Source organism: Vigna radiata, unplaced genomic scaffold (assembly GCF_000741045.1).
Source record: "Vigna radiata var. radiata cultivar VC1973A unplaced genomic scaffold, Vradiata_ver6 scaffold_190, whole genome shotgun sequence".
Classification (NCBI taxonomy): domain Eukaryota; kingdom Viridiplantae; phylum Streptophyta; class Magnoliopsida; order Fabales; family Fabaceae; genus Vigna; species Vigna radiata.
The window spans coordinates 686491-700052 of NW_014542194.1; the positions used below are offsets into that span (position 1 = coordinate 686491).

Consider the following 13562-nt stretch of genomic DNA (forward strand, 5'->3'; position numbering starts at 1 on the left):
TTTAAAAAATACTTTTAAACGATTAGATAACTAATATAAAAAACATTGAACTGTATAAATGAATGTTATTTTTTTTCTGTAAATCCAGATTTGTTTAGCTTCTCCACACACTGCGTTTTCTCCCAATCCAATTGCTTTCGTACTCTTCACCACGTTTTAAATGCAGCAATTCCAAATCATGTATATATTAATTCCACTTGATAATATGAAAAAATATACTATAATGCATTTTTACACTAAAAATAGGTGGATAATCTACCATTACCTAATAATATCACTGGGGAAGTGTTATAAATATATTGCAGTGAGTTCAACATTTTCAAGTGCACCACTGCTTCTCCATTCTTCAGAACCATGACTCAAGCTGCGTCAACAGCATCTCTCAAAGTTATCCAAATTTGTTCGGTGGCACCACTTCAGGAACCAACCATTTCCACCCTTGTTCCAACCTCTCTTCCATTAACCTTCTTCGATCTCTTATGGATTCGATTTCCACCTGTTCAATGTCTCTTCTTCTATCACTCCCCACACCAAACCTCTTCATTCCTTCACTCTCTTCTTCCCTCTCTCAAACATTCTTTTTCCCTCACTCTCCAACACTTCCTCCCTTTATCTGGAACTCTCACATGGCCCTCTCACTCTCCCAAACCCATCATCAACTATCTCCCCGGCGACACTGTTTCTTTCATTGTTGCTGAGTCCGACCAAAACTTCGACCACCTTTGCTCCCATCTCTGTGAAGCATCACAACGCCACCATTTAGCACCCCAATTGGCTAATTCCCATGATAAAGCATCTCTGTTGGCGGTTCAAGTCACTGTGTTCCCAAACTCTGGCTTTTGCATTGGAGTAACCACACACCATGCAATTTTCGACGGAAAATCTGCATCCATGTTCGTCAAAGCATGGGCCTATATATTCTCTAACCTTCAAAACCCTACTACACCCACACCCTCACTAACACCAACACCATCCTTACCTCAGCATCTTACACCTATCTTTGACAGATCATTGATCAGAGACCCTTCTGGATTCGCTGAACTGTACGCGGACCAGTGGATGAATCATAATGGTTCGAATAACCGAAGTCTCAAGGTGGTGCAGGAGTCTCTCACTGCAACACCGAGTGATGGACTTAAAGGTTTGTTTGAATTTACCCCTTCACAGATTCAAAAGCTCAAACAATACGGAAACTCTAAGGCGAAAGTAAATGTTCATCTGTCAACATTTTCTGTTACGTGTGCGTATGTGTTAGCGTGTTTGGTCAAAGCGAACCAAGTGAAGGAAGAAAATGTGCTGTACATATTTCCTGTTGACTGTAGAACGCGCTTGGATCCTCCAATTCCAGCCACATATTTTGGAAACTGCGTTAAAGTAAAATACGTAGTGGCTTTGACTAAGGAATTGGTTGGAAAAGATGGGTTCATTTATGCTTTGGAGAGGATAGTTGAGGCTTTGAAAAGGGTGAAGGAAGAGGAAGTTTTGAATGGAGCAGAAAAATGGGTTTCGCTTATACATGACCCTGGGGAGGGTACAATAACTGCTACTGCTGGGTCTCCGTTGTATGAGTTTTATAGCATTGATTTTGGGTGGGGAAGGCCAAAGAAGGTGGATTTGGTATCCACAGACAAAGCAAGAACATTTTCTATTAGTGAAAGTAGGGATATGAGTGGAGGAATTGAGATTGGATTGATGTTACCTAAAAGTGAGATGGAAGATTTTACTTCCCTTTTTCTTCAAGGATTTGATTCCCTTTGATTATGTTGAATACAGCACTTTTTCCCATTGATAAGGGTAAATATCTGTTCACTTTTTTTATGTCACTATAGTGTGATAAATAAGTGAAAGTTGTTGTGTTGTGAAAATTACCTTATTATGTTACAAAAGTTGATTCAATAATGCAGCCGTATGGCATAGATAGAGACTCTAGTTTATAATATGGTTCAGAAATGTATATCTTATTTGGTGGTATTAATACTTTTGCCTAAAATATGCTTTTGTTATCAATCACTTCTCTCACGTTAGCTTTCTTGAATTAGTTTTATTTGTCCACGTTTTGCAATTAATAATGTTTGCTGTCTACTGCCACTACTCGGAGAAAAATATTCTTCTAGTTATATTGCCTACGTCCAGCTGTTTATACTCGGCCAGTGCTTAACAATCCTCATAATGTAATCTCATTCCAAACCAACTATAGCATTCCAGAAAAAACAATCTCTTTTTGTCACTCTTAGAAATATGTCACTCTAACTCAAATAACTTTACCAAGTTTTCTTCATGTCCACAGAAACAGGGATACAATCAGTCTTGATTGTAGATAGCTAAGTACATCTCAATGGGTAAGTATGATCACCATATGATAACACTTTAATTCTTCAAGAATCTTTGTTGATTTATTTCAAATATGGAAATTTTGATTCTTCGAGAGTTTCAAGACGTCCCTACAATAAGATTTGAACAAACAAATCAGATATTAAATATATGAATCATAAAGTTTTTGAATACAGAAAGCAATATGTCTATTTATAGATTTTCTCAACTTTGATCCAATTTAATTGATTACCCAATTAATATAATCGGTTAAGCAATCCCTTCAGCATTAACTGATTTACTTTTCACACTGTTTAATAGATTAAGAAGTGCATGTAATCGATTAATCAAAACATACAAGCCGCAACATTTAAAATTATGACCGTTATGAAAATTATGGCTATTCTTGAAAAAGGTTTTCATACAAAACCCAATTAGGAAATTAATGTAATCGACTAAGTTCCATACTTAAGCATATTTTGAAAACTTTTTCATTCAATGCACTATGTAAACATGTGCAGGCATAACCACAAGTTTTAATCGATTATACCCATAATGTAATCCGGTTAAAACTTGGTGTTTTGCCACAATTAAACATCTACTGATATCTGATGAATCTAACAAATTATACAAACAGTGTAATCGATTAATTCATATAGATATGCAATGTGCAAAGTGTTACAATCAATGATTCATTTGTCATAATGAATACTCATCAGAGATAGTTCAAGCACATTCACATATATAATCAAGCAACATTTTTACCATATTGTTGTGCAAAAACTATTAAACATTTCTGTTTTCATCATCAAAAACTCATATGTGAGATATGAGTTTAACTACATGGCTCCTCCTATCAACAATCTTTCCCTTTTGATGATGCACAACAAGAAATTGTTTTCCAGATGACCTCTGTTGTAGGAAAAAACTATCCCTTTCATTAAATTCGAATGAAAATTTTCTTGGAATCGATTGATAAAGGTGTATGGGATGTAGTGGTAAATAGTCCATATGAACATGTTAAAGTGGTTGATGGAAAAACTGTGAAAAGGAACTTCACTAAATGGAATCTGGATGAGAGCAAAAGGGCGCATTATGATGTCAAGACAAAGAACGTTCATTTCCTTGACACTAACTATGGATGAATTCTTAGTATCAAATTGCACTTTAGCAAAAGAGATATGGGATGTCCTGGAGGTTACTCGAACAAATGAAGTTAGGAAGGTCAAGAAAAATTCTTTGATCCAAGAGTATGAAATGTTTCAAATGAAGGTTGAAAAGAACTTCTATGATGTCCAAAATTGGTTTACTCACATTGTTAATCATCTAATTGTTCTTGGAAAATAATTTGACAAAGAAAAAATTAAGAGTTTGAACAAAATCTAGCAACCGAATCAAAGGATCTCACTACTGTGAAATTTGGTGGTACAGGTAAAACATTCGGAGGTAGATAAAGGAGGATTACTTCCTCCTTTGGGTCATGTTTTCGTAATTCATGAGCATGTGAGTATGAAAAAAGACTAAAATGTTTGATGTCTTAAATTTTTATATTATGGAATCGAGAAAAATATATTTTTTAAATTGGAAATATATTTCAAATTTATGAATTACTTATAATTATGCAATTAAGACTATACAATTCAGTATGTGGTCTAAATTATAGAATTTGAAAAAAAAAACATTTGAAAATAAATTCTAGACCGTGTAATTTAAAATATGTTTTTGAATTATGTAATTAAAATACGTATCATTGTATATTCTATAATATATCTTTAAATTCTGAACTATAAAAGTTAATATAAATTGAGATAGTAAATTAGGAATGTTTCTAAACCACAAATAATTTAAACTTTTCTCATTCCTACTAAAGTTTAAGGTGAAAAAACAGACATCAATAAAAGAAATTGTCAATATATAGTGTTGGACTTAAACTTCTATAGTCTAATTGTTATCTAGACCTCTTAAATTTATTAATATATTTTTATCTTATATAACTTTTTAAATATAATATTTTTGGAAGTAGTTTTTTGGAATTAACATTTTTAAAACTATTTTTGAAAGTATAAAATTTAACTTTTGAAAAATAATTTCGAAATGCTAATTTTTAAATAGAAAAAAAAAGTTATTCTTTAAAGGTGTGAATAATAATAGTTTAAAATAATAACTTTTCTTAAAAGGTCGAGATGTATGTTGAACATAGGTGTTCATTTTTCTTTCTCTGTATTTGTATCTTTCTATAGTAGAAATGTTCTTAATTAAATATGTTTCTTTTATCGTTTTCTATGACGCTAAGTCATCAATATATAAGAAATGATATAATGATTGATTCGATCATATATCATATATCATAAATAATATTTATTTATGATACCTGTATGGGTTTTTGTGTTCATAGACTTAGATTTTATAGATGTGTATTGATTTAGGATTTTCTAAATAATAATTAGTTACCTTATCTTAATTATTTATTAGTCATCATTAATTGATTTGTTTAGAGAAATATTAACGGTGAGATGACATAATCTTATACTGATTTTGGAGTCAAGTTATCTCATTATCGATACATTATTTTTTTCAATTTTAGGCTATGTTTGTTTTAGAAGATTAATTTGGAAGAGAGTGAATTGATGAATTTGAGAAGATTTTGAGAATAATTAATAATTTTTTTTTTAGTAAATTTGAAGTGGGTGAAAGTGAATTTGAAAATAAAGTTTGTAAAAATTAGTATAAAATTTGACCGATATGATAAATAAAAAAATTGTTTAATTGATAGAAATTAAAGGTTACCAAAATATCCCTAATTATAAAAGTAATATAAAATGATAATTGTTAATGTTATATTTAATTGTAAAAATGTTTACAAAGAAAAAAAATTAAAATTAATTATTAAAATTAATTTTAAAAATGTAAAAAATTGTAATTTTGTAAATTGAAATAATTATTTTTAAAATATAATAACACTTATTTTTTAACCTATTTTTAATATTTTGTTTTTATCTTTTTCATATCTTTTATCAAATTACACAACTTTGAAGATTATCTTTTTATTACTCACCATTTATATCCTTCCAAAGAAAAAAATATTTAATTTTCCTTCCTATCCATTATCTTTTCTGAACTTATTTCATCCCTATTTTCATTTTTTTTTATTTCCCTTTTTCCTAAGACGAACATACGAAAAAGGAAAATACCACCAATTTTAATACGTGCATGGACAAAAAGGTAAAGCAATAAATAAGATTAAAACATGATAACATTAATATATATGTCTTTCGTATTCTTCCTTTTCTTTCGTCCTGGACTAACTCAAACACAATCAAGATCCAATTTTCATTGTCGGAGAGAAAAGAACGCTGAGAAACATTGTTTTTCCATCTTATTTTTATATTTGAAAGTCATTTAACTGCTGAAAAAGTAAACAAAAAACAAACTCCATGAAACTCCAGAAGAGATTTACTCACCAAACCAACAAATATAATTTCTTATAATCTAGAACTGATATTTGAAATCTTACCTCGACTAGATGAAATTATAATATATAAACACAAATATAACTTACTTGATAAATCGATTTTATAAAATTAAGTTAGATTTAAAAGTTCAATTCTTAATAATTTTTTTTTCATTTTTTTTCCTTTCTTTTTCAAGCCAAACATAATAATGCAAAACACAATTTCTAATTCTTTACATGTTTCTAATTTTTTTTATAGCATCGGAACTAACAGTTTTAATTCTTAAATTGCTATTGTCATTGCCATGTTTTACTGATAACTGATTGATATCTTCACAAATAGTCACCTTTTGTATAATATATTGGTGAAGAAGGAGAACACGTGTAACATTGCTAGGTAGAAGAGAGTGAACGAAATTAAGAATGATAAGTGGTATTAAATGAAAAAAAGGACCAAATCTGAATGGATAAACAATTTGCTGTAACAACAATTAAAAGCAATTAAAATTGGTAAAAACAGAGCATTCGAGAATGGTTGTATTGGTCATCAGAGTATTTGAGTATCCACAGGGAAGAATCATTCCTGAAAAGGAATTGTGCAGAAAGAAGATTAGATCAAGGGACAGAGAAAATGTTTCAGAGAAAGAGTTGTAGAGGGAAGGATCATACTGCACACGCCTCGCCGAACAAATTCCTTCAACTTTATGCTCTCTCTTCATACGTGTACTCTTACGGATGTCATTATTTTGTGCCTTGCTTGTCACGTGTCTCCCACCGTTACTCCTTTCTCCAACGCGTGTTATAGTACTCCCCTCTTTAACAGCAACTTTGTCCACAAAGTTGAAATTGGGATAGGATTATTGGAGTTCTACCAAATCTTTCCATGAATTTGGTAGTATTTTGGTTTAAATAAGTAAAGTGTCAATTATGATCTCATTCATGTTAATTAAGCGGAGTTAGTATTTTATAAAATTTTAATATATTTTTCTCAATATTCTTAATAATGGAGATGATAACTTTTTGGCAAATATACCAAATCGTTACAAGTAATACAGTGGATAAGTAAAATATCGTTCTCCCAAGAGACTTGTGCAACACATGACATCAAATAAACAAAAAAATACAAGAAACTATTTTTGGTATTTTATCAAATAGTTGGTGTGTCAAGAATTGGTCTTTGACTAACATTACAGTAACATCTTGGATAAAATAAGGTCTCTGTTCAAGCATTCACATGAGCGTATTTTGATTTAATTCCTTAAAACAAGTTCTAAAATTATCTATTAAATTATTAATTCCGTAATTAATTCAAGAGATAATTTTGCATTAAAATCAGATGTTTAGAATGACCAAAAGTACAGAAGTTATTCCTAGAGTAGTCACTTTTAGTTTCTTTTCTTAAGTTTCTGGTTCTAAAAATATTTTCCAGTACAAAAGAAACTTTAAAAAGAATTATTGCACAGGAAATTTACATTAATGTATCGTCATACAACCTATCCCAATTAACAGAAAAACTAACCTCTCCTAGACATCTAAAACGTACTCTTTATAGCAATTCCTTGCAGAAAGTGAAGTCTTGATGTCTTGAAGAGTCTCTTGATGGACTTCTCCAGTTCTCATAGCGTTTTTCTATTTTTCGTGTCAGGAGATCGTTTCTGCTTTTCTATCACGTCTTTTAAAAGCCCCTTAACTTCATTAATTCGCTCAGCGCACAAGAGTGTGCGTTCTGTGAATTTCTTTTTATTACTGTGCTAAAACTGCTATTATTTGCTCAGCGCACAAGTATGTGTGCACTATACGAATTTCCAAATTGCTGGCTTCTTTAATTGTCATGATTCGCTCAACGCACAGGCCTTGGTGCGTTGTGCAAATTTCTTTTTTTTTTTCTGGCTCTGTGAATTTTTTCTTGCACTCTGCGAGAATTGACTGACATATTTCAATTTATACATCTTTTTCCTGTACAATAATTTACATAACAATCTACTTCCGAATACAACTTTTCACGTAATAACATGAATAATTACAAAATTAAGATAATTTATAACTGTAAAAAGAACTCTTTTTCACACTTAGAGATATAATATATATACAAGTAAAAACACGTGTGTGTATATATTCAATTTTTGTATGACAATAAAAAATGATAAAATTATTATTAATGTTATTGTTATAATTATAAAATTAAGTATATCTTTTTTATACTTTTATTGTAAATAATTTTTATTTATTCTATAGGTAATTTTTTAATAACAAAAATAGCTAAGTTTAAAAAAACAGTAAGTTGAAACAAAAAAAACAGTCACTTATGTAATAAAATTGAAAAAAATAATTATTTAAATTTAAGAAAAGTTTTATTTAAAATATAAAATTGAAAAATAAAAATGGATAAAAAATAATATATATATATATATATATATATATATATATATATATGATTATATTATTATATAATATAATAATAAAATATTAAATTATAAAATAAATTCATATAAAAATAACAAGATTAATAAAAATAAAATGAATTTACAAAATAATAATAAAAACATAGATTTATATAAGAATAGTAATAGTAAAAACTGAATTTATATAATAAAAATTAAAAGTAATATAAGTTTATACAATAAAATAGTAATAAAAAATTAAAGTAAAATTTAAATTATATATTTATAATATTAATAGTAAAATAAAGTTATATAATGATATTACTATTAATAATAAAAATACGTATTAATAAAAAAGTTAAAAACAAAAATAATTAGTAATAATAAAAATAATTTTTAATTACAATATCCATTTTATTTTGTTATTCTGTTATGTATTTAAATATAACAATAATTTAGGTATATTATTTGAAATTCTTTGTGATGTAAAAATAATATTGTATGAGTCAAATATTAACATAAATATTAAAAGTAATTATAATAAAAATGATCGTATTATGTATTATGCTCCACCGTTTTCTAAGTGCTACAAAAAACAGAAAAAGGAAAAACCTATCGTGAAGCAAGTACATTGTTTTGAACATTCAAAACAGAAATAGGAAAAACGTACCGTGAAGCAATTATATTGTTTTGAACTGTCAAGATCATCACTTTCTTGTAATATTTCCCCAGTCCAATGATTCCCACATTTATTAGTTTTTGGGGAAGTGGGGTTGGCTGTTTTGAAGTAGAGATTAGCGAGAGTTTAATAATTATTATGTTTTGGTAGTAGTTAAAATATATGATTATCTTTAAGTTGAATGATTTTATACGAGAAACGTGATGATTATCGAAGAATTATTGAAGAGCTTCTCAAATTTAAGATACACAAAAAAAAAAAAAAGAATTAGTAGTTATTATTTTCAATTATTTTTATATTTTTTTATAAGGGTTAAAACAATCCTATAGTTACTATTAATTCATACTTTTTTTATTGTTAATAGAAAATAGATGTCCGAAGAAAAAAATGATTAAAAATCGATTAAGTTTTTCTTTTAAAAAAAATCAACAACAGAATTGGTGAATCCTTATAACTAATTTAATTACTAAAAATTATAATTTATATAATAATATTTTATTATCATTTCGATACATGTATGGGAACATGAAATGTTGAAAGTATAAATTTAAAAATGTTTTAAGAAATCTACTTTATTCTTAATTAAACATTATAAATTAAAATATAAAATATATCCGTATATCTGATATAATTTATTATTTAGATAATTATTTATAATACTTTATTGAAATTAATAATTTTTAGTAAATTTAAAAAATATTTTTTAAACGATTAGGTAACTAATATAGAAAAAAATTGAACTGTATAAATGAATGTTATTTTTTTTTTCTCTAAATCCAGATTTGTTTAGCTTCAACTATCCAATGGGACCTCTCCGCACAATTCGTTTTCTCTCAAATTGCTTTCATACTCACGTGATAATTTTAGGTTTATCCAGATATAAGATTAATTCAGTATATATATTTTAATGTGAGAGAGATGTATTGAAAGTCAATATATAAATGAATAAAATTCCATATTTCTTAAATAAATATAAAAATTCATTGTTTTATAATTATTTTTCTCTTTTGTAATATACGTGTGAAATAAATATAAGATATAAATGCCGTTATACCATTATTCATTAAAATTTGACCAGCACGTAAATTTTAAGCTATGGGACTTCCAGCACCAATAAATATCGTCCAAACCATCGACTACAGGAACCTTCACTTCCTTTCCAACTGCACCACCGCTTCTTCATTCCTCAGAATCATGACTCAAGCTGCGTCACCAGCATCTCTCAAAGTTATCCAAGTTTGTTCGGTGGAACCGCTTCAGAAACCAACCCTTTCCACCCTTGTTCCAACCTCTCTTCCATTAACCTTCTTCGACCTCTTATGGCTTCGATTTCCACCTGTTCAACGTCTCTTCTTCTATCACTTCCCACACCCAACCTCTTCATTCCTTCATTCTCTTCTTCCCTCTCTCAAGCATTCTCTTTCCCTCACTCTCCAACACTTTCTCCCTTTTTCTGGCACTCTCACATGGCCCTCTCACTCTCCCAAACCTATCATCAACTATTTCCCCGGCGACACTGTTTCCTTTATTGTTGCTGAGTCAGACCAAAACTTCGACCATCTTTGCTCTCATCTCTGTGAAGCATCACAACGCCACCATTTAGCACCCCACTTGGCCAATTCCCATGATAAAGCATCTCTGTTGGCGATTCAAGTCACTCTGTTCCCAAACGCTGGCTTTTGCATTGGAGTAACCACACACCATGCAGCTTTCGACGGAAAATCTTCATCCATGTTCATCAAAGCATGGGCCTATATATGCTCTAACCTTCAAAACCCTACTACACCAACACCAACACCATCCTTGCCTCACCATCTTACGCCTATCTTTGACAGATCATTGATTAGAGACCCTTCTGGATTCGCTGAACTGTACGCAGACCAGTGGATGAATCATAATGGTTCGAATAACCGAAGTCTCAAGGTGTGGGAGCCTCTCACTGCAACACCGAGCGATGGACTCAAAGGTTTTTTTGAATTGACCCCTTCACAGATTCAAAAGCTCAAACAATACGGAAACTCTAAGGTGAAAGTGGCTGGTCATCTGTCAACATTTTCTGTTACGTGTGCGTATGTGTTAGCGTGTTGGGTTAAAGCGAACCAAGTGAAGGAAGAACATGTGCTGTACATATTTGCTGTTGACTGTAGAAGGCGCTTGGATCCTCCAATTCCAGCCACGTATTTTGGAAACTGCGTTAAAGGAGAATACGTAGTGGCTTTGACTAAGGAGTTGGTTGGAAAAGATGGGTTCATTTGTGCTTTGGAGAGGATAGTTGAGGCTTTGAATAGGGTGAAGGAAGAGGAAGTTTTGAATGGAGCAGAAAAATGGGTTTCGCTTATGCATGACCCTGGGGAGGCTAGAATAACTTCTACTGCTGGGTCTCCGTTGTTTGAGGTTTATAGCATTGATTTTGGGTGGGGAAGGCCAAAGAAGGTGGATATGGTATCCGCAGACAAAAATAGAGCATTTTCTATCAGTGAAAGTAGGGATATCAGTGGCGGAATTGAAATTGGATTGATGTTACCTAAAAGTGAAATGGAAGAATTTACTTCCCTTTATCTTCAAGGACTTGATTCCCTTTAGAAAAATGTAACATTTCCCTCTGATTACGTTGTTGTGTAGTGAAAATTAGCTTATTCTGCTACAAAAGTTGATTAAATAATGCAGGCGTATGGCATAGATAGAGGCTCTACTTTATTATGTGGTTCAGAAATGTCTATTTTATTTGGTGATACTAACTAATACTTTTGTCTAAAATATGCTTTTGTTATCATTTACATCTCTCACGTTAGCATTCTTGAATTAATTTTATTTGTCCATGTTTTGCAATGAATAATGTTTGTTGTCTTGTCACCACTGGAGAAAAAATCCTTGTGGTAATATTGCCTTTCTTCGCGATCGGTGTAATTAGTTTCTTAATTATTTTTTTTATAAGCAACACAATTGATTTTGTGGGTATTAGAATTTTAAAAGAAAAAAAAATAAGGTTTAATCAAATCTCAGGCTTTATTTTTGGTTTGTAGTTTCATATGAGCTTTTTTTTTTTGTTTTAATTGAATCTGTATTTATGAATAATTGATACAACTGGACCTACTGCCATTGCCATTGTTGTTGTCACTGTGTTGTTATCGCTATTTATTAGTGATTTTGATTTAAGAATTTTAGGGTTTTAGGCTTTTTTTTAGTGATTATTAATGATTTTAATTTTTTTACCTCGGTTTTTTTTTTTTATTATGTTATGTAAGAAAATAGGTTTAATACATATTTTGATCCCTCTTTTTAAGTGTTTGGTTCAAAATTATCCCATCTTTGAAAAAAATTCTATAAGGTTCCATATTTAATTAAAAACTGTTCATTATGGTCCTTTTCGTAGAGGGCGTTAAAATCTTAACGGCACATTAACTAGCATGGCAAAACCTGTCTGAGGTGTTTCTTTGGATGCTTACGTGGCTCTGTCAAGTTATTTTAATATGTAAATATTTAAGAAAAAAATTAAAATGACGAAAAATAGTTTAAGTGTGGGTTAAAGTAAAAAACCCTTATCTGATTAAGCCATTTCTGGGTTTTTCGTTGTTGTGAAACTGGTGATTGTTGTTGATTTTGCTGTTGATGTTCTTGTTGTGTTATTTGGGGGTTAGGGTTTAATTTGATTTTGTGTTAAATATAGGTATTTTCTTCTATTGACGATGATCTTTTGAATTTTTGGGTATTTGGGGGTTAGGGTTAGGGTTTAAGAATTTTATTGCAATTTTTGGGTTTAACAATTTGGTGAAACTGATCTTGTAATCACTATGGCGTGGTGATTCATTGAAGGTCAAATTTGAAGAGCGTACGTACATGAGGTAAGCGTTGCTAACTCTAGCCTACATACTCGATGTTCTTATTGTTGGATTTGGGGATTAGGGTTTGAGGTAGAAATAGAGGGTGGAGTGGAGGTGGAAAGTGATGGTGGAGAGGAAGTGGATGGTGGAGTGGAGGTGGACAAAGATGATGGACTGGAGGTGGAAACTAATGGTGGAGAGGAGGTGGATGGTGGAGTAGAGGTGGACAAAGATGGTGGACTGGAGGTGGAAACTAATGGTGGAAACTAAGTCAGATATCTATCATGTGTTTTTCGCTGATATCCATTTAGGACCAAAGTACACAGTTTTAAATTGAAAAGGGGACCGCATTGCACATTTTTTGACCAAAGGGGAAACTATATTTAACATTACATATAAACACCTGAACTTTAACATTGAGCTTCACCTTCACATTATTTCTGCGTTTCTGGCTTGTGCAATTTGCAGGTTGATGCCATGGATGCTACTTGCGAACTAGGGTTTCTACGATTTGGGTAGTGATTATGTATGTTTATGGTTTGTTGTAGGGGTGAATTGGGTTTCTAGGTGTTGCGATTGCGATTTTCTTGCTCATATTTGGGTTGAAATTTCTGGTTTGCAGGTTAGGGATTTCGATTCAGTTCTTACTTAATGGTGGTTAGGGGCAACACATAGTGGAGATTTTGCCCTAATTACTGGCGACACAATTTAGGGTTTCATGGTGGCTAGGGTTTGATTTCTGGATTTTTTGTTGTTTTTCTCTGCTTCGAATCGTAGGTCTGTGTTGATGATGGTGATGGCGACATGGTGGCCTCAAGGTTTGGTGGCGGCACATTTCGTTCTGCAGCAATGGTAACAACACTGATCAAAACACCACTTTCACCACAATGTTGAACCCAGAAATGGCGAAATCGCGGTTA

The 13562-nt window shown here is 31.1% G+C and overlaps 2 protein-coding genes across 2 annotated transcripts; both read left to right on the forward strand.

The window, feature by feature from the left end:
• Nucleotides 1-263: 263 nt before the first annotated feature.
• LOC106779304 (phenolic glucoside malonyltransferase 2-like) lies at nt 264-1990 on the forward strand. The gene has a single exon (XM_014667392.2). It carries the CDS (start codon nt 355-357, stop codon nt 1756-1758), a length of 1404 nt encoding a protein of 467 aa, XP_014522878.1. The 5' UTR covers nt 264-354; the 3' UTR covers nt 1759-1990.
• Nucleotides 1991-9894: 7904 nt separating this feature from the next.
• LOC106779301 (malonyl-CoA:anthocyanidin 5-O-glucoside-6''-O-malonyltransferase-like) lies at nt 9895-11576 on the forward strand. Its single transcript, XM_014667389.2, has one exon. The coding sequence runs from the start codon at nt 9917-9919 to the stop codon at nt 11402-11404; it is 1488 nt and encodes a 495-aa protein (XP_014522875.1). The 5' UTR covers nt 9895-9916; the 3' UTR covers nt 11405-11576.
• The last annotated feature ends 1986 nt before the right edge of the window (nt 11577-13562 follow it).